At 41.8% G+C, this 24,875-nt stretch overlaps 2 protein-coding genes across 2 annotated transcripts; one reads left to right on the top strand and one right to left on the bottom strand.

The window, feature by feature from the left end:
• Window positions 1-722: 722 nt before the first annotated feature.
• Window positions 723-7,802, bottom strand: LOC127780307 (SMR domain-containing protein At5g58720). Its single transcript, XM_052307218.1, has 11 exons — window positions 6,907-7,802; window positions 5,610-5,635; window positions 4,291-4,455; window positions 3,641-3,720; window positions 2,914-3,134; window positions 2,386-2,456; window positions 2,238-2,294; window positions 1,932-1,999; window positions 1,758-1,864; window positions 1,560-1,627; window positions 723-1,217 (listed from the first exon to the last, which is right to left on the bottom strand). The coding sequence occupies exons 1-11, from the start codon at window positions 7,673-7,675 to the stop codon at window positions 1,095-1,097; spliced, it is 1,755 nt and encodes a 584-aa protein (XP_052163178.1). The 5' UTR covers window positions 7,676-7,802; the 3' UTR covers window positions 723-1,094.
• A 7,180-nt stretch (window positions 7,803-14,982) lies between these two features.
• On the top strand, window positions 14,983-17,525 carry LOC127765787 (mitochondrial arginine transporter BAC2). Its single transcript, XM_052290747.1, has 2 exons — window positions 14,983-15,453; window positions 16,545-17,525. Exons 1-2 carry the CDS (start codon window positions 15,181-15,183, stop codon window positions 17,238-17,240), a joined length of 969 nt encoding a protein of 322 aa, XP_052146707.1. The 5' UTR covers window positions 14,983-15,180; the 3' UTR covers window positions 17,241-17,525.
• Window positions 17,526-24,875: the final 7,350 nt, after the last annotated feature.

Below are 24,875 nucleotides of genomic sequence, written 5' to 3'. Positions count from 1 at the left end.
AATCCTAGGACTAAATGGGACGCATCCAACTACTACTATACTTAAGTTTGTACTAATAGGATGTGTTCCATCTAATTTTCGGTTCTTATATTTTGAAATGAAGAAGTAAAAGATAGCTAAAAGTTATTATATTTTGGAATGGAAGTGCATATACGAATAGAGGCCTAAACAACATACGCCTTCATCTGTATTGTTTTTCTTATATTATGCTGTTATCATATAATACCTCTGTTGGTAGTTTGGTTTGAAACATGGTTAAATAAGCAATTGTCCCTAGAATAGAAAAAGACTTCTGGCTACGAATATGAACACAAGATATATCCAAGTTCAAACCTAGAAATTAAATTTTCTAAAATGAAGATAGTATTGTTATTATATAGTTGGGTACTTGTCTAAGAAACATGTTTAGATGGTGAAAACAATAATATAGTTGAGTACTTGTCTAAGAAACATGTTTAGATGGTGATTTAGTTTTGACAGTTCGTTTTTCTGTTTGGAGATAAGAATTTCCGAATGGAACAATTGATTTTAATCATGTTTTAATCTTGACAGATTGTATTTCTGTTCAGAGACGAGATGACTACGGCTGGTCAAACGATCACGAACATGGTGCACATTCATCCGCTTGTAGGCAAATGCATCCATCATATAAACTCGAAAACTGTAAAGTAAGATCGTGCTCTTGCGTATGCGTTACGACAGATGCTAAATTTCACAGCTAATTTTGTTTCTGATAGTTCCTTTAGTAGATCAATTGTCTGAATGTTGCAATGTTGACATTCAAGACATAAGTTATCTTGAGCATCACATCAAAACAATTAGACAGGTACATAGCTAGAGTTCATTACAAGGTTAGCAGCCTACAATGACCATTACATCAGAGCCTACAACGATCATTACATCAGACAGCACCTGTTCTCTACTCCTTGCTATTCCTGAGCCTGTATGTCAGAAACTACAGCCCTACATCAGAGGACGACCTAGGTCACCTATCCATAATTACAACACATGTAAATACAGATAGATACAGGAGATACATAGATTAGAACGGCCGTTAATCTATGTCAAGTCTCCTCAAAACAGACACCCAAGGCTCAATCAGAGTCACTGTCATGCTCAAGGAAACGATACTCCCTTGGGCCACCAAGCCTTAGTACTATGGTCCCGGCATTTTCCTCATGCCACTCAACGCCTTCCTTCTCCACAAGCTCGGCAACCTACCACAGCCATTTTTACAGAATTCAAAAGCATGGTACATTAGGTAATGAGATTGACCAATTAAGAGTACTAGTCTACAGATTGAAAGAGTAAAGATCAGCAACACAGACACTGTCAAGAGCTGCATGCTAAAAGCATTCTATTATAGTGGGGCCATATAGCCACCACGAGATAGAAAGTAATATAACACAGGAAGGTATCAAGGTATTCAACCAAACATTTCATGAGGGCAGCTCAGTTTCAAGAACATGCTGACAATACTATAAATTTAATGAAGAAACGAAGCATGACAACAAGCAGGCACACATGTGAGGTCCCAGCTTGTCTAAGCAAATACTTACCGCGCGCTTTATTTTTCCCTTCCCTGTGCCTTCTACACCACAACCAGTAATTACTCTAAGAAAGGTGGCTGTTTATAAGAGCACAAGAAAGGAGACAACAGTAGGACCATGAAGCATTAGACCAAATCAAAGTTGAATAAAAAATATTAACACTGATAATCAGTGTAGCACCCAATCGGGTCATACGAGAATACTCACTTGGCATGCACACACAAATCATCATGTGAACCTTGAGAAGCCTCATGGCTTGTTTAACATGTTGCCCATGCAGGTCAATAGTCACTGTATTCGTTATATGCTTATTTCTGCAAACAGAAGATTAGCATGCAGATGTGATTTAAAAGTAATAGCTGGGAAAGTTATGCAAATTACCTGGCTTCAAATATTTCCCTGCTAGCTCTCTCATCTTCCATGCGAGCTAATTCACGGTAATGCTTCCCCTAAAAAGACAGAATTTGGATACTGAGGCATAAGGAAGTTACTGAGATTTAACAGCCTATGCAAAGTTTTAAACTTTGCGAAAATTGCAGTCTATTGGCATAAGAAATGTTCCTAAAGAACTGTATGCTGCACTACATCAGAAATCCCTACAACCTATCTGCTATCACCCCGCCTTCTTTCTTTTATTGAATCATCATAGTCATCTCAGAATTAACAAATTAAAATGGGATATCAGACCTCCTCTGCGAGATAGGAGGCATAAGATTTTTCTCCTTTGGAATATGCCATGGCAGCCTGCATAGGAAGAAATGACAGGAGGCAATAAGAAATACAAAAGATAGAGGGTATATGATAATAGTAGTTCAGATTAAAAAATCCCTCTTACTTTCTGATAATACGTTTTCATTGTATCATAATGCCTTCCAGCGACAGTACGAAATTCTTGATACCCATTCCCTTAATGAGAGAAGTAGGTGTTATATCTTTTCAGAAGTATCAAATGTAACAATAACGTTATATCTTTTCAGAAGTATCAAATGTAACAATAACAAAGCACAACAAGTGACAGTTGAAACAAGAAGGGGAAAACAATTTTACTGTATTAATAGGGTGAGGCATGTGCTCAAAACTAAAGGTATTATCAAGTCCATAAATAAACTAGTCTTAAATGAAGGTCATACAATTATTGATCTTATTATATGGTAGCTCAAACAGCTACACTTCCCAGAATTCATTCTAAAGTGATATTTGGAAGCCATTGAAAAAGAATGTGAAAACATGCTACAGAGTTAGAAGATGGATACAGAAAAAATTGCCAGAAATAAAGTAAAGGAAAAAAGTTCAATGTGATGCAAAAGGAAATTAATGATCTTAACAAATAACGACACAAATAACAGTGGCTAAAACAACATACCATTTTTTGGTTTTTCTTGATTGTTCGATGTGATGGGAGAATTGAATGACTGCAGCCTCTTAACTACCTTCTTCCAGTCCATGGAACTTGGTTCATATGTGCGTTGTTCAGGTATTTTGAACAGTGAATCGAGCACTTGTTGTGGTGTCTTAGATATCGAGCTTGTTGATCTTGTAGATGATGTTGTTGAGTGGGGCTCCTCACATGCAACCTTCAAGTAGCTGTTGAGAAAGGATAACATAGAAACAGTCACATAAGTGCAAAAATAGAGTTGAACTTACAGATAGCAACTAACTAGTTATACAATCTGCGCAATTGAAGTAAATAAACAAAGTATATGCACCTACACTTAGCATAAAATTTACAGGTTAAACTGGTAAGGTCAAAACATTGCAAGAGATACAAGCCTTGACTGCAAAAAATAAGCTCACATAATTTGTTTGTCCATTATAAAGACCATATTTTAGAATTCCTAGGAAAGTTGCAACTTTAGTAATTAACACCATGCAATCTGATGTATCTAGACAACTTAAGTTTCTATCCGATTGACTGAGAATATGTCCCATGATCAAAGATTTTCTATTGTGCTTCTCGCAAACACATATATCCAAATAAAATATTTATACAGGATGGGGTACAAGAATAATGCATAGGTATATCAGTATATTATCAATTTGACGCATGAGCTAGCAAAAATCAGCTTATATATTGGCAAATTATTACCCACCTTCTCTGAAGCTCGCCCCAAAAGAATCCGTGCTCATTATCGGAACGATTATATGACATGTTTCGCATTTCATCTGTAAACTGAATAAAACTATAATGTTAGATAATAGTTTTACAGGGGTTTAAAGAACCTAGTTGAAATAATATAAGTATCTAGAAGGTACTAAGGAACAACAAGGAATCACAAGCATGCTTATCAGACTGTATGTATCATGTCAATCAATAGGAATAGAAAGTTGAATTCCAAATGCTTGATATCACACTCTGTGCAAGGATCATTATCAGTGTCAAAAGTGAACAAGAAAACCAACACAATTTATATCATTCTTGTTTGTCTTGTTAGCACTAAAACCACAACTCAGCAGCTCCTAAAAACAAGTGGTAGTAAGTGGTGTCTTGAAAGATACCTTCTTATCTTAGAAGGCTGTAACACATATATGTTAGCAACCAAGAAGATACAATAATACCTGCACTAATAACTACAAAATTATAAGGTAGTCTATCCAGGTCCCACACTAATATAATTTGTAAAAAAGATAACTACTGTGACCTCAATAATAACCACTAATATATGCATGAGTGAACTAAGAATAGTCTAAATTTTCAGTACGGCATATCTGCATATGATTGTAGATAGTGCTAAGTAAACACCTGGTATGAACTTTTTTCAATGCCTGCAGTTGACACTTCCTCAGACAGTCCATTTCCTAGGAAGATGTTTGGAGAGCTCATGCCATTTATTTGAGCATTCGGGAAACACCTTTCCATGTTTTGAAGGGAAGACATACCCGAGATATCAAGTAATGCATCCAGAGCCTGAAAGCATTTCAATTTGTTAAACTTCTGAACAAATAGCTGAAAACTTACGGCATGCAATTCTTTCAGGGAAACAAGAGGAAATGCTAGTTGATTAGATTTCATGCAACCTAGATAACAATCCTTGCTTTACAACCTTCCTTTTGGTTTAATATGTGAAAATTCGGTACAAACCATCAAGTTTGCCCACTGATGGGTGCTCATTGACCCACACCAATCACTTGAAAGTGAACATCCCTCCCATTTCCTAGTATGTATCAGGTAGACAATTGAAATCAAATAAAATGGTGTGGATCAGTGGGTAACTGTGGGCTGACCCACGTGCATCCCTGCCTAGATATGACAAACCTTTATATCGATGTGACCAACTTATCATGAGAACAAGCCAATCTGGTTTAGAATATCAAGACCTACCTACACTGGCTACTACAAATATGATTAGATGGAGAAATTTTCTTATAAGAATAAGGTGATAATATTAAAAAAGGATTATGCCAGGTTAGATCCAGTATACAAGAACTGTGCAACACAGCTGTACCATCATCACCTTACTCATCAATGTCACAAGTGACCGCAACTGTTGATGGTATTTGATGTCCATCGATTGTTTTTTTGTCAATAGACACAAGACACTGCAATCTGCAAAGGCTAGACATGTTCCACATGTACTACGGCATGTGTTTCCTACTGTCCACATCTTGTGTCTAGCAGAAAGGCACTCTTTCGCAGCCACAGTAGACCAACTGGAACGCTATTCAAGAAATTGGTATCGTCTGCGCAATGTCACAAGTCATGATGGATATAGGTAACAAATGATTACCAAAGGTATTTTTCATGTGTGCATGTGTTCAACATGACATCATGTACCATAAAAATATTTCATTTACTTGCATGGCTGTTTTCATGTGCAAAAAAATGACAACTTATTTTTGCAAATGTGCATGATTAATGAGTGGAAATTCCTGGAATAGTGCGCTAACTTGCACAAATGCATAGTTGCTTGTTTTGAGTTTGGGAAAAGAATCAAGTTGAAAATAGTTCCCGCGAAGAAAAGTGAAATTCTACTCCAACCAAAAGGCAAACTTTTTCCATCAGGACGTAAAAACATAGCTGGAAGTCACTGAGAAATGGACCCAATAAGATAAATCCTTTACCTTCTCAACATCGCATCCATATTGACCTGAACAATAGAGGGAAGTAACATCAGAAACTCATTCCACTAAGATTCATTTCCACTTCCAACTGACTGGCCAGTTTCAAATAATAAAATGTTAAGGTAAAAGAAATCTTTTGCCCTCCACTAGTTTTAGTAAGCATAAAAGTGAAAGATTTGGTATTACATTCAATGAAACCATAAAAATGGATCAACTTTCAACACAAACACAAACACCAAATTTCATCCAATGACTAGTTTCATGACGAAAACATAACTTCAGCAGTTGTGTGAGTAAATTATGCAGCAGTTCCGCATATAAATAACATTTACAAACATGCAGCTATTCAACTAAATGTATAGATGATTTTCAACTGCAGAACGCTACCCATGTATGTAAGAAAACCAGCCAATGTCCATGACATTGAAAGGTAGAACGTTGATCTCTGATGGAAATCAGTATGCTTCCATTCTTAGTTCATGCAAGAACTTAGCATAAAACAATCACCGTAGGCAACAATCTCCTTCACATCCCAATGCTTGGCCTAAGAGAACAACGGTGCACCACAATGTATGTTGGCTTAACACAAGTCCAAGTGACTGATCATACAAGAATCTTGCTCTATTTATTCAGGGCTTCTACAATGTTTCAAACAAAAAATCAATCCTCTGAATAACCTTCCTATAGGACTTCATCCCAAATCCACCATCACAGCCTCAGACACATCTGTGCTGGAAGAGGCATAGTAAAACCTAATTGCCACAGATTTGAGAACGAGATAGACAGCCTATTGCCCTTTCATTTCAAGCATTTTGAAATAATAATAATACCCCAACTAATCAATAACATTTTGTGTTGGGATAGCTAAGATTAGTAGTAGTAGTAGTAGCACTAACGTCAAATATTATTGACTGGAGGGAGTAATAATAACAATTCATATAGAATATTAGCAGATCAAGAAGTTAACACAAGATTCGCACCCAGAATAAGAAAACTAAAAACTAATCATCATATTTTCTAGTTCAATCAAACAATATATTTGCTCCTTTCACTAGATTGGCTTATGAACTGTGCAATGTTATGGATGGCATTTGGATTCTCTTTTTGTAAACAAGAACCAACCATTCCTTGGGGGAAAAAATATATCTTTTGAATCGTAGATGCTCTCCTGTTGTGTGTAGTAAGTGTTTCTATCTTTATTTCATTCTTTGATGTATTATAACTCTGCTGGGCTCTTACAACGGTAAAAAAAAATGCATTTTTTTACAGGTACGCTTGTTAGGCAAAAGCAGCTTACCGAGCACGTCTCTGACCACACCCATGCCAAGCTCCGAATTATCCCCCAGCATAGAGCACAGGAACTGCTCGGCCTCTTGAACACTATACTTGCGGTCGCCACCACTTCCGTCCTTCCAAGCGTTGCCCTTCCACGCGTTCGTTTTGTTTACGGGCGAAGTGGCAGGTCGCGTGTACCCCTTACCGATCACGTCCGCAACCATCCCGGTCGCAGCCACGGCTACCTTCTTCGGCCTCCTGCTGGCCTTCCTGCCACCAGATCCGGCCCGCGGCGAGAGATCCGGGGGCCGGGGTGGCGGGGAGGGCTGCGTTTCGGGCGAGGAGCCAAGGATGCCGGCCGCGAGGAAGGCGTCGCCGCCGGCCTCGCGGTAGGCGGAGTCCACCTGGTCGATCGTGGCGGTGCCGAAGGCGTCCAGCAGCCACGCCATGTCGCGCCGCTCGTCGCCGGCGGCCGACGACGACGCGGTGGAGGCCGACGACGAGAAGGCGGAGAGGGAGGAGGTCGAGGCCGCCCCCGACGACCCGGGGTTGAACGCCGACGACGACGACGACGAGCACGTGGACGCCTCGCAGCTGCTGCTCGACTCCGTCTCCGACGCCACCGCCGCCGCCGCCGCCGCAGCTAGGGTTAGGGTTTCCGACCGCGGCGAGCACGACGCGCCCCCCGCTCCCCCATCCGCCGCCGCCGGAGGGGTCGTCGGCGCCGCCGCGCCGGCCGCCGCCGCCGGCGAGGGCTTCTTCTTCTTCGATTTCTTCTTCGAAGGCCTCATCTTTTGAGCTCCCTCTTTCTCTCCTCCACTCTCTCCACCCGTTTCGCCGTTTTTCGAGGGGTTTTTCGATTTTTTTCTCTTTTTTTTGAAATTTTTTTGCAGGAGGCGACGAGGCAAAGCCGCAAACGAGAAGGGGGAGAAGAGAAGACGAGGCGAGGCGAGGCGAGGCCACGAGGTAGAGGGGGACTCGGAGACGGGCGCGGCGGAGCCAATGGCAGGTGGGCTCCAGGTGAGGTGGGGCCCACCTGTCATTGGTTAAAGAGGCGTGGGTAATGGGAATTGGTAGAGTCTAGAGAGGCGACGGTTGGGGGATACACTATTTTGGACTGGGTCTACCCAATTAGACTGGCGGGTGGGGTCGAGGAGATCGTGGCGTGGGGGTCGTCGAGGGGATCGTGGCCCACCTGCCAAGTCCGCGAAAGAATCGGAGGTTGTGGATATCGATTCCTGGCTTCCTGTCCTGGGGGCCACTAGAACCACGGGGAAGGTTTTTTTCACTCTCAGGAAATGAAAAGGTGATCCTCGATCGTTTCTTAAGCCTCATTTGATTCAAAGAAAATTTATAGAAATTTTAGAGGATTTTATTTCTATAGAAATTTTTGCTACAAAGCTTTTTGAATCAAAGAAATAAACCCTATAGAATCCTATGAAATGCCTCTTCCCATACAAATTTTGGAGGAATTTTAACAAGAGATAGAACATTATGGAAGAAATCCTTTGAGTCTTTTATCTCTCTTCAAATTCCTGTGTTTTTCCTGTGGTTCAATCAAACGGTCATTCCTATGTTTTTTCTGTATTTTGCAATCCTCTGTTTTACACTTACATTCCTGTCAGAATCATATGTTTTTCCTATTCCTCCGTTTTTTTCATTCCTGTGATTCAAAGGATCCCTAAACAAGTTTGGTATTTTCGTGCTCCTATATGCTTATGCAGTATACTCCCTCCATTTCAGATTATAGGTCGTTTTGACTTTGGTCAAATTTAAAGCAATTTGAATTATAGATTTAATAAAGAGTAATTTGCACCCACTGTATATCAACTTGGCATGTGGGTGCAATTTGATGCAATAACTTGAGAAATGAGTATTCTAATGCAACAACTTGACAACTACTCCTAAGTGTAATTTAGTACAGGAACTTTATAAGTGATTGCATAAATACAACAACTTGCAAGATATGTACGATTTTGATACAATAAGTGAAGAAGTTATGCAACAATTTAATTAGTTGGAGCACTTTTTTATACATATTCAACTTTTAAGTACTTATTTTGACAGTATACTAGCGTGGATTTTTATATAAGCATATTTATATTTTTATCCTAATAACTAATAACTGAAAGTCAATTAAATTGGATATAGAAATTATTATATTTCAGTTGAGATTTAGGAATGTGAAGAAAACAAAAATTCTTAAAGGTAATTGGATGTGCAGTATAATTCTTAAAGATTAAATTCAATATTATAAGGTAATATCCGTAGGAATGCTATGTAATGGCATATTGACATCGTGAAAAAAAAACTCATCTAGCATATGCTTAGCTAAGTTGATGCACCAAAATACTAAATTGTCAAGTTATTGTACTAAAACACACCCATATGTCAAACACACCCATATGTCAAGTTGTTGCACTCAAACGTTCAATTCTCAAGATCTTGCACTATATCGCATACACCTGCCAAGTTGTTTGTACCGTGGATGCAATTTACTTCTTAATAAAACTAATTTGGTGTTGTAAATATTGCTATATTTGTCAACTTAGTTAAATTTGAAGTAGTTTGACTTTGACCAAAGATAAAACAACTTATAATATAAAACGGAGGGGGTAAGTACATAGTCCATCCATTTTCAATTAATCATCCTATAGTTCTTTAAGTTTATTTTCAAATAATTATCATATTAGTATACATTCTCTAAATCCATATATTATCTGTATATGGAAATGGAAAGTAAAAGGACATTGGGACATGCATCCATACATACAACCAGTAATAAACCAACATGTAATATCTTTGCTTGTTATTGGTTAGAAAATAGTGATAATTGTGCATGTATTGAGATTGTTACCATAGCACATGTTGTACAGGTTGGTTTTGCTTGTTTTTTTATGTACTCATGTAATGTGATGATCGATTGGGATCTGAGAGAGTATAGCAGGTATAAGTAATGTTTGTGACTTTTTTTTAAGAAAAAACATATAAACCGAACGCTCTCAAACATTTCGCTCTCTCACTCCTATCATCCTATGGACACACAAATATACACCTTGCCCATCGAATCAGCATATATTGATATTAACAAAGTCACTATGGGTATCTCGTTGTCAATGGAGAAGTCGTCTGCCAGTGAATAAATAATTAACCGTAAATACGAGCACATGTAACAAATGTAAGATTTAAAATCAGGTAGACAGGTTCCACCTGCCCCTATTATTTTCTTATTAAGAATCATATTTTACCTTGGTTTCCGTTAGTGCGTTTTTCAAGTTATTAAATAGTATGTTTCGTGCGAAAATTTTCTATATAAATATTGCTTTAAAATATCAAACATATTCATTAGTCAAGTTTGTAATAATTAAATCTTAATTAATCATATGTTAATGATTTTCTCGTTTTACGTGCCCCAACTTATGGTGTGTATGGTTGCTGACCACACTTTACCACCACAACTAAGGTTAGGCTACTTGTGGTAGTCACAAAATGTGTCAAAGTTGACAAGAAATTTGAGTATACGACGTGTGGGACATGCTATTGAAAAATTGTGGCAAGCCACAAGTGTTATAGTGAACCAAACACATGCCTAAAAACTATGATAGCCAAAAATTTGGCGTGGCAAAATGTGGGCATGAACCAAACACCTACTTAATCTTCATCTTAATTAGTTTCAAACACCAAGACTAATTAAGATCAAGATTACTGTAAATTTTAATTATTTGGTCTTTGAGATCTATATATGGCTTTATAATGGGCTTGGCACTTGTTTACAGTAAAATTTAAATTAAAATTATAAGGGCTCATTTGGAACTAGGATATTTGGATGAATTTTAAATGTGCGAGACTTTTCCTATACGCTCCATTGATATTGAACCACCAAATTTCTTTGAAATTTATATGGATTTTTTCAATTTATAGGAAATTTAAAGAATTTCTATCATTAAATCCAACCTTATGGGAATCTATTGTGTCTACCTCTCGAAATTCCTATGCATTTTTTCTTTGAAGCAACCAAATGACATGTTTGAATTATTCGTGTATTTTATATATCTAGAGGATTCATTAAACTATGACATTTCAATCCTGTATTTTTTTCTATCCATGTGTCTTTAGAATCCTGCATTCTAAATGAGTATCTTTTATCAACACTGTAGTTTAATACTATACCTATTTCAAAATATAAGTAATTATTGATATAATCTAGACATATAAACATTTTTGTCAATTAATCTTGAGGGATTAAGCATTAATTGTTTATATTCATGAAAAATGCTTATATTTTAGAACCGATGGAATATAACATTAGCTGTACATCCATATAACTATGGTAGTAGGTATAATTTTATTGGAAAGTTATATCTTTTTTTTGTCTTATAAGAGTGGAACCATCTCAATCCATCGTATGCAGATGCAATCAGGGGTGGAGCCCTAGGCCTGCCTCTAAAATCTTGCTTGAAATTTCTTATTTCACCATGTATTTTTTTTTAGAAAACTAACACTCCATTAGTTGAGTCATATCTACAGTAAGTCCTAGTCTTGTATAATTTCTGGCTCCGCCACTGAATGCAATATTCATGTTAGTGTACGTTTGACCCACTGCCTCGTCCATTCAGTCCGCCCTCGTGATCCCAGCTCATGCATGGCCTCCTCCAATCTTGCCTTCCTAGCATGCTTGGTGGCGGCGAGTTCGACCCCCTATCACCAATGGAGGCCTCCTCGTCGGCTATCAATCCTCCTCATCTCCCTACCCTGACAGCTCTGCCCTAGGGTCTAGTGACGTCTGGCTTGTGTCGGTCAAATCTAGCCTCCTTGGTGCCGGCATAGAGAGAGGGGGGCTTCTCTCGTTGCTGCAGCCGCCTTACCACCGTCTTTGTCGTTGTCGCAACCATGGCGGAGAGGGGTGTAGCTCTAGGCGGAGTGCGTGCGTGCGAGAGAGAGGCGAGGAAAAAGATGAAGTAGTAGATAACGTGTGGGCCTAATTATACTTTTTAAAAGCATTATCTCCTTAGCTTGATGACTAGATTAACACCTGGCTAAAACATCATCACGCGTGCGTCACATATGATCGATATTGTCTTTGAAATTTTCGGAGGATAATTCATTCGGTTTTACAATTCCGAAATGTCAAATGACTAATATCATTATTTTTTCGCGAACGCAAAATGACGAATATCATGAAATGGTATATATAACAGTGGCGGACGCAGGATTAAAAGCATGATGGGGCAGAGATATTCGTTTCATAAGGACACTAAACGCAACTAATACCATATCCTATATACCTATATACTATAATTAAGGCAAACAAAACAATTTTAAAACAAAGCAATAATATTCATCATACACCGAAAGACTCATAAAGCATTGTTGATAGATATATTTTAAAAAGATAAATATATGAGAAGACATACCGGCAATAAAACACTAAGCCCTTCTATCTAGAAGGCTTAGGCAACTCTATTCGCCGGTCACCCATGGCTTTTGCTACTCTGTGCTCCCCCTACCGGCTGAGACAGTGAGAGTGAGACATTGATTTAGTGATTTGTTTGTTGATTCACTGAGAGGAGTGAGAGCCTGAGACATTGCTTGCCTGATTCGCTAGCGCCAGCGGCTGGCGTCGAGCTGCCCGAGCAGGAGGCGAGGTCAGCAGACGGCAGGTCGTGACTCGCGGGGAGGTCAGGAGGACTAGAGGAGGCCTTGGCGCTGGTGGACCTTGGCGCTGGCGGGCAGCGGCCTGGCCGGCTGCGAGCGGCATCGGGCCGGGCGGCCGGCCGTCGGCCATCGGCCATCGCTGCTCGCTAGGGCGCCGGACGGCGGGCGGCGGCAGCTAGGTGTCGTCGTCTCGTCCTCTGCGGTGCGCGCCGTGTGCGGCGGCCGGCGGTGGCGGCGTGCAGGTGTCGCTGGGCGTGGCGCCTAGCGCGGAGACGGAGCAAGTCGACGTCTCGGCTTCTGTCTCTCTCGGCGAGCGGGCGATGCGCGGAGAAACGAAACGTCGCGCGTGGGGTAGCGAGACAGAAGGTGAATTGGACACTAATGGGCTTTCTACTTATGGGCCAATTTGGCAATTTGTGAATAGATATGGCCCAAGGGAGGTGTGGGGGTTGGGGCGACGCGGGCCGTAGCTGGCCGACCGCCCCCATGCTGTCCAATGGGCAGTTCCGCCCTTGATATATAATGTTGATACCGAGAGATCCAAAACAATTTACGTCTTTCTTTCCGACCGGAGGGAGCATACGCGTGGCAAACACATGATGGGTTGGCCAAACGCTACACGAAACCGGGCCCCAATCATGGGCGATCAAACACAACCATGCTCTCAACATCCCTTGCGTGATCGATCGAACATGGCTCCGTCCGGAAAACGCCGTCTACGCGCGGCGTCACCATCACCTAGCCGGCCAATACATGTGCAGTTCCCGCTTCCTCATAGACCTTTTCATGTCGATCGAGGCCCAACTCGCCAAGTCACTCGCGGTCTAGTCCTTGCGGAAGTACGAAACATACAGAGAGAGCAGTACGTGTACCCATGAATCGTACGTCCTCCCTCCACGACATTTCTCCATCGTGTTCGTTCTCCACGAGACCACGAGAGAGACCGGCCGAGGGCCGCGGCCGCGACCGCGACCGCGACGAGACGACGACCAACCGGCGACGTTCTTTTGTTGCCCCTCTCGTCCGTTCGATCGGTGGAGCGTCGCAACTCGCACGCACCACACGCGGTCGTGGGTGTGGCGGTGAAACGACCTGTGGCGTGTGTAGGAGTAGATTAGATGGTTGGTTAGGCCCGCGGGATACACGTGCCTCCGTGAGACGTGGACGTAGCGAAACTGGCACGTGATTTTGCCGCCCGGTTTCCTACCCAATCCCGGGGCGAAGAGCCGATCGATGATATACTCTCTGCTGATCAAAGCACCGATGATCGACTCGTTTATTTGTTTGGAGTAAATCTGCTACTCCATTAATGCTCACTATAAATTCGTGTACACCACATTAATGCTCACTAAATTCTGACCCTGCATATCATGCACCTGAAGAAGCCAAGGTTAGTTAGGGCCTGTTTAGATCCATTTAAAATGGTAAATGGCAAATGACCAAAAGTTTATGCATGTTAAAGTTTTGCCATTCTAGCATTAAAGTGAGAGAGAGAAAGAGAGAGGGAGTGATCCCAAAGTACTTTTTGGCACAATTTGCTACTATGGACTAACAAATGCCAAATTGCCAACTTTTGCTACGAGTGTTTAGATCCAAAATGGCAAAAAGTGCTACAAAATGGTAAAACTTTTGCCATTTTGGAGGATCTAAACATGGCCTTGCTAGAGTAATCACGCGAGATCGGATAGGGTGAGGAACTGAGAATTTTCTATTATAATATCACTACTATTATAGTTTCACTCTTCTATTATGGGTGTGTTTAGTTCACGTCAAAATTGTAAGTTTGATTGAAATTGGAACGATGTGACGGATAAGTTGGAAGTTTGTGTGTAGAAAAGTTTTGATGTGATGGAAAAGTTAAAAATTTAAAGAAAAAATTAAGATCTAAACCAGGCCTAACTCATATGCCAGTGTGTAATAGTACCATATTATGATAGATGATATAAACCTGATCAGATTTGCTCGAGTTGGTTTGATAATAAACTGAAGTACTGACAATGCAAACAAAATCTCCCCTCCCCCAATAAACTTGATTTGGCAAGAGCGTAAATGCTTACTTTCTCTGTCAAAAAAAACCAACCTAAGTATAAAAGGGATATTTTCTAAAACAAATAATCTGGACATAACCAAGGTTGGCGTTTTTTCTTTTTTGGGTTTTTTACGGAGGGAGTACCTGCTACTACGTGCGACTATGCGAGATGCGACCATCGTCACCGAATTTGCTGCCGAACAGCTAGCACAAGCAGCTCCATCCTACGCAAGCCGTAACAGATTGGAGGAGCAGGAGTACTCACGTATTACCAGCAGTCTAGCACTGTCCACGCGGGCCCCACGCCGCTCTCGGGAAAAGAGCGCTTGGCCGTTTCCTTCGCGCCAATCCCACCGCGCGCGCCCACAAATACCGCGCCCCTCCCCTCACCCCCCCCCCCCCCCCCCCCCGCGATCCGGCGATCCCCCTCCTCGCCGTCCGTGCCACCGCCGCCCTCTCCTCCCTCCCATCCCCCGCGCGCGGTTTTCTTTGGCGTTGAAACGAGTCAAGAACGCCTTCTTCTTCTTCTTGTTCCGTTCGATCTCCCCGTGCAGAGGCAAGGCGGCGGGTCTCCCGTTCTTGGATGGTCGTTGTTGGTTTCGGTTGGTGTCGATGGAGTTCTGGCCGGAGTTCTTGGCGAGCAGCTGGGGGAAGGAGTTCGTGGCGGGGGGAGTCGGGGGCATGGCCGGGGTGCTGGCGGGACACCCGCTCGACACGCTCCGCATCCGCCTGCAGCAGCCGCCGCCGCCCGCCAGCCCCGGGATCACCGCCGCGCCGGGGCGCCCCGCGTCCGCCGCCTCGCTGCTCCGCGGCATCCTCCGCGCCGAGGGCCCCTCCGCGCTCTACCGTGGCATGGGCGCGCCGCTCGCCTCCGTCGCGTTCCAGGTGAGCAGCAGATCGCTTTCCCCCCAGCCCCCCGTGATGAGCTCGCACGCGACCTGTTCGGAGTTATGAATCCCAGGAGTATTTTGATACGTCTTCCTCCTTTTCTTCTTGCTTTCTTTGAACCTGACATTTCTACCTACAGCTGTTCCAATCTACTTTCCTTTTTTTACTATAAAAAAGTCCTTTTATGAAGAGAATTTTTGTTCAAACAAACGCTTGACATCACCATCAATGACAAAAACTGTGACTATCTGAGGAGCTAGCCATTTAATTACGGCTCTACATTGACGGTGAAATGACTAGATAGCCTCATAGCCATTTCCCTTGCTTGTCGCGTTCGGAAACTGGTTGCAATTTTTGCCACCTCCTGTTGTAGGATAGTAATGGCAAAACACAACCACACACAGTAATCAAACATGTAACTACTAGAAGCTTCTCTGCTGGATACGCACAATTCTTGCAAGTTTTGTAGGGGTAGCTTTGGTGAGATTGCTTGCACTGATCGCTCAGCCCATTTGTGTAATCAGGGTAGATAGATCCAAGAGAATTAATTTCTGGCTGGATACTTAGCTGAGCAAAAAGATGATGGGCCTGCCTCTCACATACTCCCTCCGCTTCACAATATAAGTCATTCTAGCATTTCCTATATTCATATTGATTTTAATAAATTTAGACATATATATCTATCTAGATTCATTAATATCAATATGAATATGGAAAATGTTAGAATGATTTACATTGTGAAACGGAGGAAGTATCATTCACGTGTTTTTTTTTCTTTTTTGGAGAGAGAAACATATTCACATGTTTGCTTCAGTAGTTCTGTGTAGTACTCTTGCCAGTTGCCACCTCCTCATTTCAGGCTGCTCACATGGTGTGGCCTCTGCATTATGCAGCTGTGCGTAGCCAATAAAGGCAGCAACGTACGCTGACAATGCTTACGTTTCGTGTCTCTTGATGTTGCCAAACATTAGGCCAAAGTCCTTTTTTATGATTTTTTTTCCAAAATTTTGTGAAGCAAGAATCTTGTTGACCTGATGGTTTTTTGTTGTTCAAGGATGTCCTCAATTCTTTTTATTTTTCTGTTGCAGAATGCAATGGTCTTCCAAGTCTTCGCGATCCTGTCGCGGTCGATCGATCAACCGAGCTCCATGTCGGAGCCACCGTCGTACACCAGCGTGGCGCTCGCCGGCGTCGGCACCGGGGCGCTGCAGACGCTGATCCTGTCCCCCGTCGAGCTCGTCAAGATCAGGCTGCAGCTGGAGGCGGCCGGGCAGAAGCACCGCCGGCCCGGCGACCACCACGGGCCCGTGGACATGGCGCGCGACATCCTGCGGAAGGAGGGCGTCCGCGGCATATACCGCGGCCTCGCGGTGACCGCGCTCCGGGACGCGCCGGCGCACGGCGTGTACTTCTGGACGTACGAGTACGCGCGGGAGCGGCTGCACCCGGGGTGCCGCGGCCACGGCGGGGAGCAGGAGAGCCTCGCCACCATGCTCGTCTCCGGCGGCCTCGCCGGCGTCGCCAGCTGGGTCTGCTGCTACCCGCTCGACGTGGTGAAGTCGCGGCTGCAGGCGCAGGGCTACCCGCCGAGGTACCGTGGCATCGCCGACTGCTTCCGGCGGAGCGTCAGGGAGGAAGGGCTCCCCGTGCTGTGGCGCGGCCTCGGCACCGCCGTCGCGCGGGCGTTCGTCGTCAACGGCGCCATCTTCTCTGCCTACGAGCTGGCACTCCGGTTCTTGGCTAGCAGCAGCAACGACCAGAGGCTGGTCATGGAGGAGAACTGAATCACCGAGACGGCGAGACTGCAGGGGTTGTACATAGACTAGTATTCATTGGCAGCATTTCCGAGGCTCGTAGCGTCGCAAGAAGATGAGATTTTCAGAGAAAGCATCGTTGCTGCAGAGTTCGTGTAGATTGGCATTATAGGTTTGCCAAATGATGATGATGATCAATCCCCAATTGTCTTGGGAAAACTTTTTCTGGTGTACTGCTATTACAGATATAATAACATTGTTTGAGACAGTAAAGACTAAAATTAATCTTCTTGTCTTGCTGGGATTCCATGTTTACTCTGTTGTTTTTCCTAAAAAAAAAGTTTACTCTGTTGTGTAGTTTTTTTTTTTCTCAGTTCAGACAAATAAACAAATACCCTTTTGCTAATTCACATTTCTAAACCCTTAGAAATATGCTTCTTTTTTATCCTCTGTGGATCTCCAAAAGCTCAAAGATGCACATTATTTTCAGTTTCCCGTTTGATTTTTTTACTTCTACAGGACAAGGAGGAGAATCCCAATACAAAACAATGGTCTTGTGACTTTGTGAGGTGTTTTCAATCAAGACAAGAAAAAGGTTGCTTTCAGCAGCTACCTCAATGAACAAGAGGAAGGCAAAAGGTAGACTCTTTTCTTGGGAGCACTCGTGGATATGAAATTACCATTTATGTGTAATCCTTTTCTGCTTACGATTGGCGAAATTGCAGGCTATCTTACTCCACCCAACCAGGTCTAGATCCTGATTCCAAAAGGAATCCAGTTGGTTTGATTTGATTTGAGGTCCCAGATCCCTGGAGAAAGCTAAGCCAAGTGAGAAAGATACAGCCGTGCTAACTGATTGCTTTGCCAATTGTCATGGAATTTTGTTCTTGTCCATATCTTCAACATGGATTCACCTATTTCTGAAGATTCGCAGAATCAGACAAGATCATATTCTATATCATATTCTCAAGACTTAGGACTCCATCGAGGCATATTTGCAAACGAAAAAAATAATTTGTAAATAAAACTTTTATATACGTGTTCTTAATGATCTAAAAGCAAAAGCTGAAAAATAAACTACGATGAAAAAACTCCAAAATCAACTCCATATTTAAGGTTGAAAATTCAAAATTTGACTTATAAGCATAAGCATAAGCCAAAAGATGAGGTTGTTAGATCATATAATCTTTGTGAAATCTCATATCCTTGTATGATGTCACAAATAAGTGGTGTATCGAACATCAGCATAGTCTGTAAAGCACACTCCATATGAGATAATCTTGGGAAGACATTATGTAACTACCTCCATCCCTTTTTATACAACGTCAGTTACTAGGATCGAACAACAATAACTAAGCCAACCCTTGCGTGCGCCCGGGGGGGGGGGGGGGGGGGGAGGTTGAATGGTTGTAATACCCAAAACCAAAACTTTTAGTAATCGACGGATGTCGGTCTGACCGAAGTAGGTCTGCCGTTCTAACGGCGTGATCTGACCGGAGTTGATCTCCCGATTTGACCATCCTGAAGCGTCGTTGCCTTCTGTCGCGGTCGCCGGTTTGACCGAAGCGATGCCACCGGTCTGACCGTCGGTGTCCTGCTGGTTGGACCACCGCACCCGAACAAACACAAATTGAAGATATCTCAAAGTAGATTGAAACTTTATTATTTCTCTCTATGTTTACAAAGTGCAACAACACTCCTCACAAAAATCTCGACTACCCATTGTGTGTATGTGGGATGTGGAGTCGAATTTGGAGGGAGTCCAAATTTGGTACAATTGAGTTTGTAAAGTTCTTTTTCTTGCACGAGAAGGTTTTCTAGGGGAGTAGGACTTCTTGTAAAAGGTTGGTTCTTGGCTTTAGACTGCTTACCTCGGGTATAAATAGAAAGGGAGGGTGTGGCATCCCGTTATCGATATTGAGAGAGTTACGTTTAGAGAAAAGTTAGGGTTTCGAGATCGTATGTCATATGAAATCTTTACTAACCACGTGCATGGATCTTTAGCCTAAGCATCCTGCATGATATCCTGATCGTCCGGCCGTCATCTTCTCCCAAGTTGACTCCCGATCCGGCGTCAAGACTCACATACACATACATCAATCAAGAAACCATATCTGAGCACATGTTCTCACCAACTTGACTCATTGTTAGCACACAAAAGTATTACATACGCCATAATATCCACCTAGAAATCATAAACATGATTTATCCATAGGTATCCAAATAAGCAACCCGAAAACGAAACCGACACAGCGTCGGCTGGTCAGAACGGCTATCACAACCTGGTCTGACCGGACCTAATCTGTCAGCAATAATCCCTGTTCATCACCTGAAAAACTAATATCTCTAAAACCACCTTGCCAATAATCTACAAAAATCAAAACTAATAATCTCATATGCCAATTGTTCTTCACAAAATAGCAATCAAACACACTTTGATTTTACAAGTTAGTTAAAAATAAGCTAACCACGTTAAAAAAACACCAAAGGGCGAAAGGGCCTGTAGCCTAGTAGTTACAAAAGTCTCAGTAGCACCTTGGGTCCTGGGTTCGACTTCCCATGGGAACGAATTTTTCCAGGATTTAACGGCTTTGTTCTCTAGCGATGTTTTAGAATGTAGACAAACACTACAAGGGACAGTCTTGAAAAGAAAATCCACTGTGATAGTAAAAGGGTTGAAAACGAGAAAAAAAAACCGTAGACAACATAGTGCATACAGCGTGGCCCAAATAGCTATTCTGGGTCCCTATCTTGCTCTAACTGGGCTACCAGAGGTCCACACAGCCCATGTGGAGAATACATTTCCAAAGTTCAAAATAAGCAAATTATTTTTTTCTAGGGGCTTGGCTAGTACCGAGAATTACACAAAGTTTTCAAGGTTAGTAGTAGGAAAACTCTATCAGAATACAATATGAATGCACATAGCTGGATAGCATGTAACACATGGCAAAAATGTGTGCTTCCAATGCTATATGCAACGTCATATATAGGGATAAAACTAGAACTATTTGAAGGGAATAATTTCAAGGAAAAATATGGTGAACTTACCGCATCGCAAGGTCAAATACTCAATCAATATACACGACACATGTACATTTGCAAGTAACACTGTATATATAGATGGATTCTTGAATCGTACTCGAGCATTCTGAATGGATTGTTTCTGGAAAAAGCCCACGGATTATCTACTTAACTAGGTGATTTCTTGTGAGTTGTTGCGGGAATTACTAAGTAGTCTTTTATATGTTTTCTTTTGTCGACAATTGAGCTATGAGTAAAAAGAATATTAGTTATTAACAACAAATAAAACCGATTTATGAAACCATGTTTGAAGAGAAATACATTTCATAGACTTCGTATGAGATTGCAGATGAAATATTAAATTGCTAGCTGAAATTTGCATCAAGCAGAGATAGGAAAAAAATGAAGAAAGTCTGAGTTTATTAGTAATAATCAATAAATAAACTAAATGATATACCATTCTTTGATGGATAAATATATATTAAGTATTATAAGAATGATAAATAGATATGCTGAAATATTGTAAAAATAATGTGAGGGGTGATGCATATTGATTTGTAAAATTCATTAAATTTTAGATGATGTTGCATGCTTGCATGAGTTTTGGTATGTAATTATTGCTAGTAGATGATGAGGTGATATGTTTGCATGTTAAGTTTTAGACTAAGTGGGTACATGATGAGGTGGCATGTTTGCATGTTGAGTTTTAACTTCAGTAGGTTGCAACTGTTGGGGGAAGGATTGTGACCCTTTCGTCAGCGTGCCCCCTCCCCCCGGGTCCCGAGGAGGCTAGGGTCTCCACTCCCAGGGCCGCCACCGATGCCTTGCGGAGTCCGCCTCCGCAAGGCGGGCTCTTGATGGAGCCCTGCGAAGTTGGCAAGCCCGTAGAGGGCAGTTGGCTCCGGAGGCCTCGGAACCAACTGAAGGGCTCCGAGGGTCTCGAAGCCCAGTCAAGGGACCCAGAGACCCCGGAGTCGGAGCCTAGGATGGCCTCCAGAAGTGGGCATGGGCATTGCTCACCCTCCAACCACCACTGACGTCACGGCACGGAAGGCGATGTGAAGGCCAATGCTGGCTATTACGCGGAGCTCGCTATTACCCGGGTAAAAGCTAGCATCATGATGGCACCATACCGCCTCCTTAATGGGCGCAGCCGGCGTGCGTTCGGGTGGATTTGACCCCCAACCTGTTGGCTGGCCCACCCGTCAGCCAACTCGGGATAGCTAGGATGATAGGGACAATTTTGTAACTTCCTTTATATGCTATCGGGTATAAATATGTAAATGCTACCCTCAGAAGAGCTCAGAAGAGGGGGATTGAACCAGACACAGAAACACTTGCTTAGCATTCGTGAGTTGTGTTCCAACACAACTGTATAGAATGTATATATTATGTGGAGGACTAAGTATATTATAAGTTGTGAACATAACAATAGAACAACCGATATAATAGACGCAATATATTTTTTTAGAAATAGTGTTTTTAAGAAGAGTAGAGTAAGAAATCTCGAGCAATAATCGGTGGATAATCTAAAAAGAGGGGCCAATATGATGAGTTAGCATGCATTACGGGCACATGACATGATCTAGATCCATGCAGGGCAATCTTGCACACCCAACAAGTGTTGATTATAGGCCTCAATTACAATCACAATCACATTATATTGATGTGCCTCAATCGACTATTGGGCACATCTAGACAAGCTGTAATATGGATTTTAAGTTCCTGGTTAGCTTAAAGAACCGTACTGTACACATGAACTGAGCTCATCTAATTTGATTTCTTGTGCTGAAACTTATCCATTTATGTTCTAAGTCCTATTCTTGACACGACCACTCACGTTTACAGTTGATTTTCTTTCCATCGTAGATATCGAAAGCGAGACATTTGTATACACCGATCTAGTGTTCGAAGATGCTTATAGAAATATGATATGCATATGCTTATTCATAAGGGTGAGTGCGACGCTTAAGCTCACGTGTTTAGGAAGGAAAAAAAACTCATCATGGGACGCTAAATCCACTACAGGATGGAATGCATTTGAAGGCATTCGGTTGAAGGCATTTATCTAAAACTGCCTCAAATCATCGCCTTTTAAGGCAGTTTTGATAAAAATGCCTCAAAAAATATTAATTACAAGGCAAATTTAGTTTATGCCTTTAAAAGTCTGTCATCTGAAGGCACTTTTATTATGAATGCCTCAAAAACTCAGTGTTTCTAAGGCATTTTTCAGTAACGCCTTAGAAAAATTATCTATTACCGGCACTATGATGAAACGCCGTAATATTACATACTATATGGGGCGTTTTGCAAAATTGCCTGCACAAACGAAGGCATTTGGAACAGAAATGCCTCCAAAACTGTTATATATGCAAAAAAACCCTAAAAGAATTTCACTTAGATAAAATAGTCCTTCCACCACACGTGCTCATCCACCACATACGAAACCTTATCCTCTCAATCAGATCACGTGAGAGAAGAAAAATGCTAGAAAAAAAAAATCATCCATCGCCGCTTGCGACTCCGAGCGGCGCCACCGCCGCCACCGCCGCCGTCTGCCACCGCCACCGCCGCCGTCTGCCACCGCGCTGCCGCCGCCGCCCTCTGCCGCCGCCGCTCTACTCCCCGGATCTACACACACCATCCTGCTTCGCTCCCGTTCCATGCCCAAAACTTGCATATCACTTGCGCCTCAAACAAGCTAGGGTAGTCGTCGGGGGGAGGGGGGGCGCTTGCTGCTCCCTCCGCCGGCACCATCTCCAGTCCCGGTGTCGTCTCTCGCTGTTGGATCCGGAGTCGCGCCTCCACTTTCTTCATCCTAGTCGAGCCAAGCCACTTTGGGATCTACCGTTGCTGCCTTTATACTGTGAGTATATGAACTAAAATTTGTGATGTATACTTTGATTTGTCATGAGATGATCAATCTACTTTGACTTATTAGCTCTAGAATACATAATGTTTTACCGGAGAATCTCCTTATATATGATCTATTATTGTTTTTTACCCTGCAGTTTGAGATTTTAAATATATTTATTTAATCCTAGTCTGCTCTAGAGTGTGAAATCACCATTCGATATCATTAGTATTATTTAGTTTAGAAAATTGGAGTTACCAGTTGTTCAATTGTGAATCATGAAACTTCCTAAGTACCATATTGCAGAAGTATCATTCCTGTATATAAATCTATGGTTGTAGAAAATTATAGGATGTATTATAAATGATTATAGGATGTATTATATTTGGAGAATCTAAATATTACTCAAACTGAATATTTTGGTTACATGCGGTTGTTGAGATCTATGTATTATGCTGATTGAAATCATTCCCATGCAAAAGGGTGCAGTGCAGCCTGTAGATCAAACAATCCAACTTCCAATATACTACAATAGCCTGACCAACCACTGTTCTTGATGAATTTCAACCAAAAGCACGTCACTATATGCAAATCATCTGAATCTAAACAAGTTGACACAGAAAAATGATTTTCCATGAATAACAGTTATTTATGCATGAATCAGAAGATTTATTTTAAAAAAAATATAGTATTGTCTGAATGCACTGATACACATCTACCCATAGTACTATATTATCATTTGTCACACTGACCCAATTTGGGTGTTTTTAGGGGGTTTTACAAGGTTGTCCTGTGCTAGCTTGTTTATGCTTAGTGAAATAATGTTCATAAAATACTTTTTTGGTCTCTTGTATTTACCAAAAGATTTTTATTAGTTGGTGAATGGAACTGAACTGTTTAGTAGATGTTTGGTGTTGAGCTGGATGTGGAGATGGTTTAGATGCTTGCATAGGCATTAATGCTAGAGATAATAATCCATCAACATGTGATTTTGATTATTATGGCCGCATCTTGGAAATAATTGAGCTAAATTACTCAAACATAGGGCATGTGGTGTTATTCAGATGTGCATGGGTTGATAGTCTACAAGGCAGGGGAGTTCGAAAGGACCAATTTGGGGAAACACAAGTGAATTTCAAACATTTGCTCAATAGTGATATTGATGTATCTGTTCAGCCATTTATCCTTGCAACACAAGCTGGCCAAGTATATTATATACAAGATCCTATTGAGAAAGATTGGCAATTTGTGGTCAATTCACCACCAAGAGATCATTTTGATATGGATCCTAGGATTGATAAATATGAGAGTCATGACTGTTAGGAGGAGTTGCGACATCAAGGTCCTTTCACATGTTAACTTGTTAATCTTGATTTTGTTTTATTTTTCTGTTTATATGTGTATCTTGATTTGTTTAGTTCTGGTAATATATGACTTTGCATACCTATTGCAGGAAAGATGACTGAACAAAGAGGCAACCTAAAGAAAGACAAACATTCTTATGAAGCTGATCACGAGTCCTTTCAAATCAATAAAGATGAAATGCAGATCAAGGAGCTAAAAAAAAAACTCAGAGAACTTGATCACCAACCAACAAAGGTTATCACACAACACTTGTACTTTCTCCTTGGGTTTTCTCATTTCTATTGCTAACTGAACTTTGTTGCTGTTTTTAATGATAGTTTAAATCAAGAAACTTTCATGCTGCAATGCCATTGGCATCCAAACAAAATGACACATTTGCAGGTTAATCTAAATATGTGCACTTCTGAATGTCTGTCCTAAGTTGT

Source organism: Oryza glaberrima, chromosome 1, assembly GCF_000147395.1.
Source record: "Oryza glaberrima chromosome 1, OglaRS2, whole genome shotgun sequence".
NCBI classification, from domain to species: Eukaryota; Viridiplantae; Streptophyta; class Magnoliopsida; order Poales; family Poaceae; genus Oryza; species Oryza glaberrima.
This window is presented reverse-complemented; position numbering and strand designations above follow the sequence as displayed.

What these genes read in the sequence shown, in the direction of transcription:
- LOC127765787 (XM_052290747.1), top strand. Translation starts at nt 15,181, where the DNA reads ATGGAGTTCTGGCCGGAGTTCTTGGCGAGCAGCTGGGGGAAGGAGTTC. An exon ending in TCGCCTCCGTCGCGTTCCAG is followed by an intron (nt 15,454 to 16,544) that starts GTGAGCAGCAGA and finishes TTTCTGTTGCAG; the next exon opens with AATGCAATGGTCTTCCAAGT.
- LOC127780307 (XM_052307218.1), bottom strand. Translation starts at nt 7,675, where the DNA reads ATGAGGCCTTCGAAGAAGAAATCGAAGAAGAAGAAGCCCTCGCCGGCG. An exon ending in TTGAAAAAAGTTCATACCAG is followed by an intron (nt 3,721 to 4,290) that starts GTGTTTACTTAG and finishes AGTTTTATTCAG; the next exon opens with TTTACAGATGAAATGCGAAA. An exon ending in TCAAGAAAAACCAAAAAATG is followed by an intron (nt 2,457 to 2,913) that starts GTATGTTGTTTT and finishes TCTCTCATTAAG; the next exon opens with GGAATGGGTATCAAGAATTT.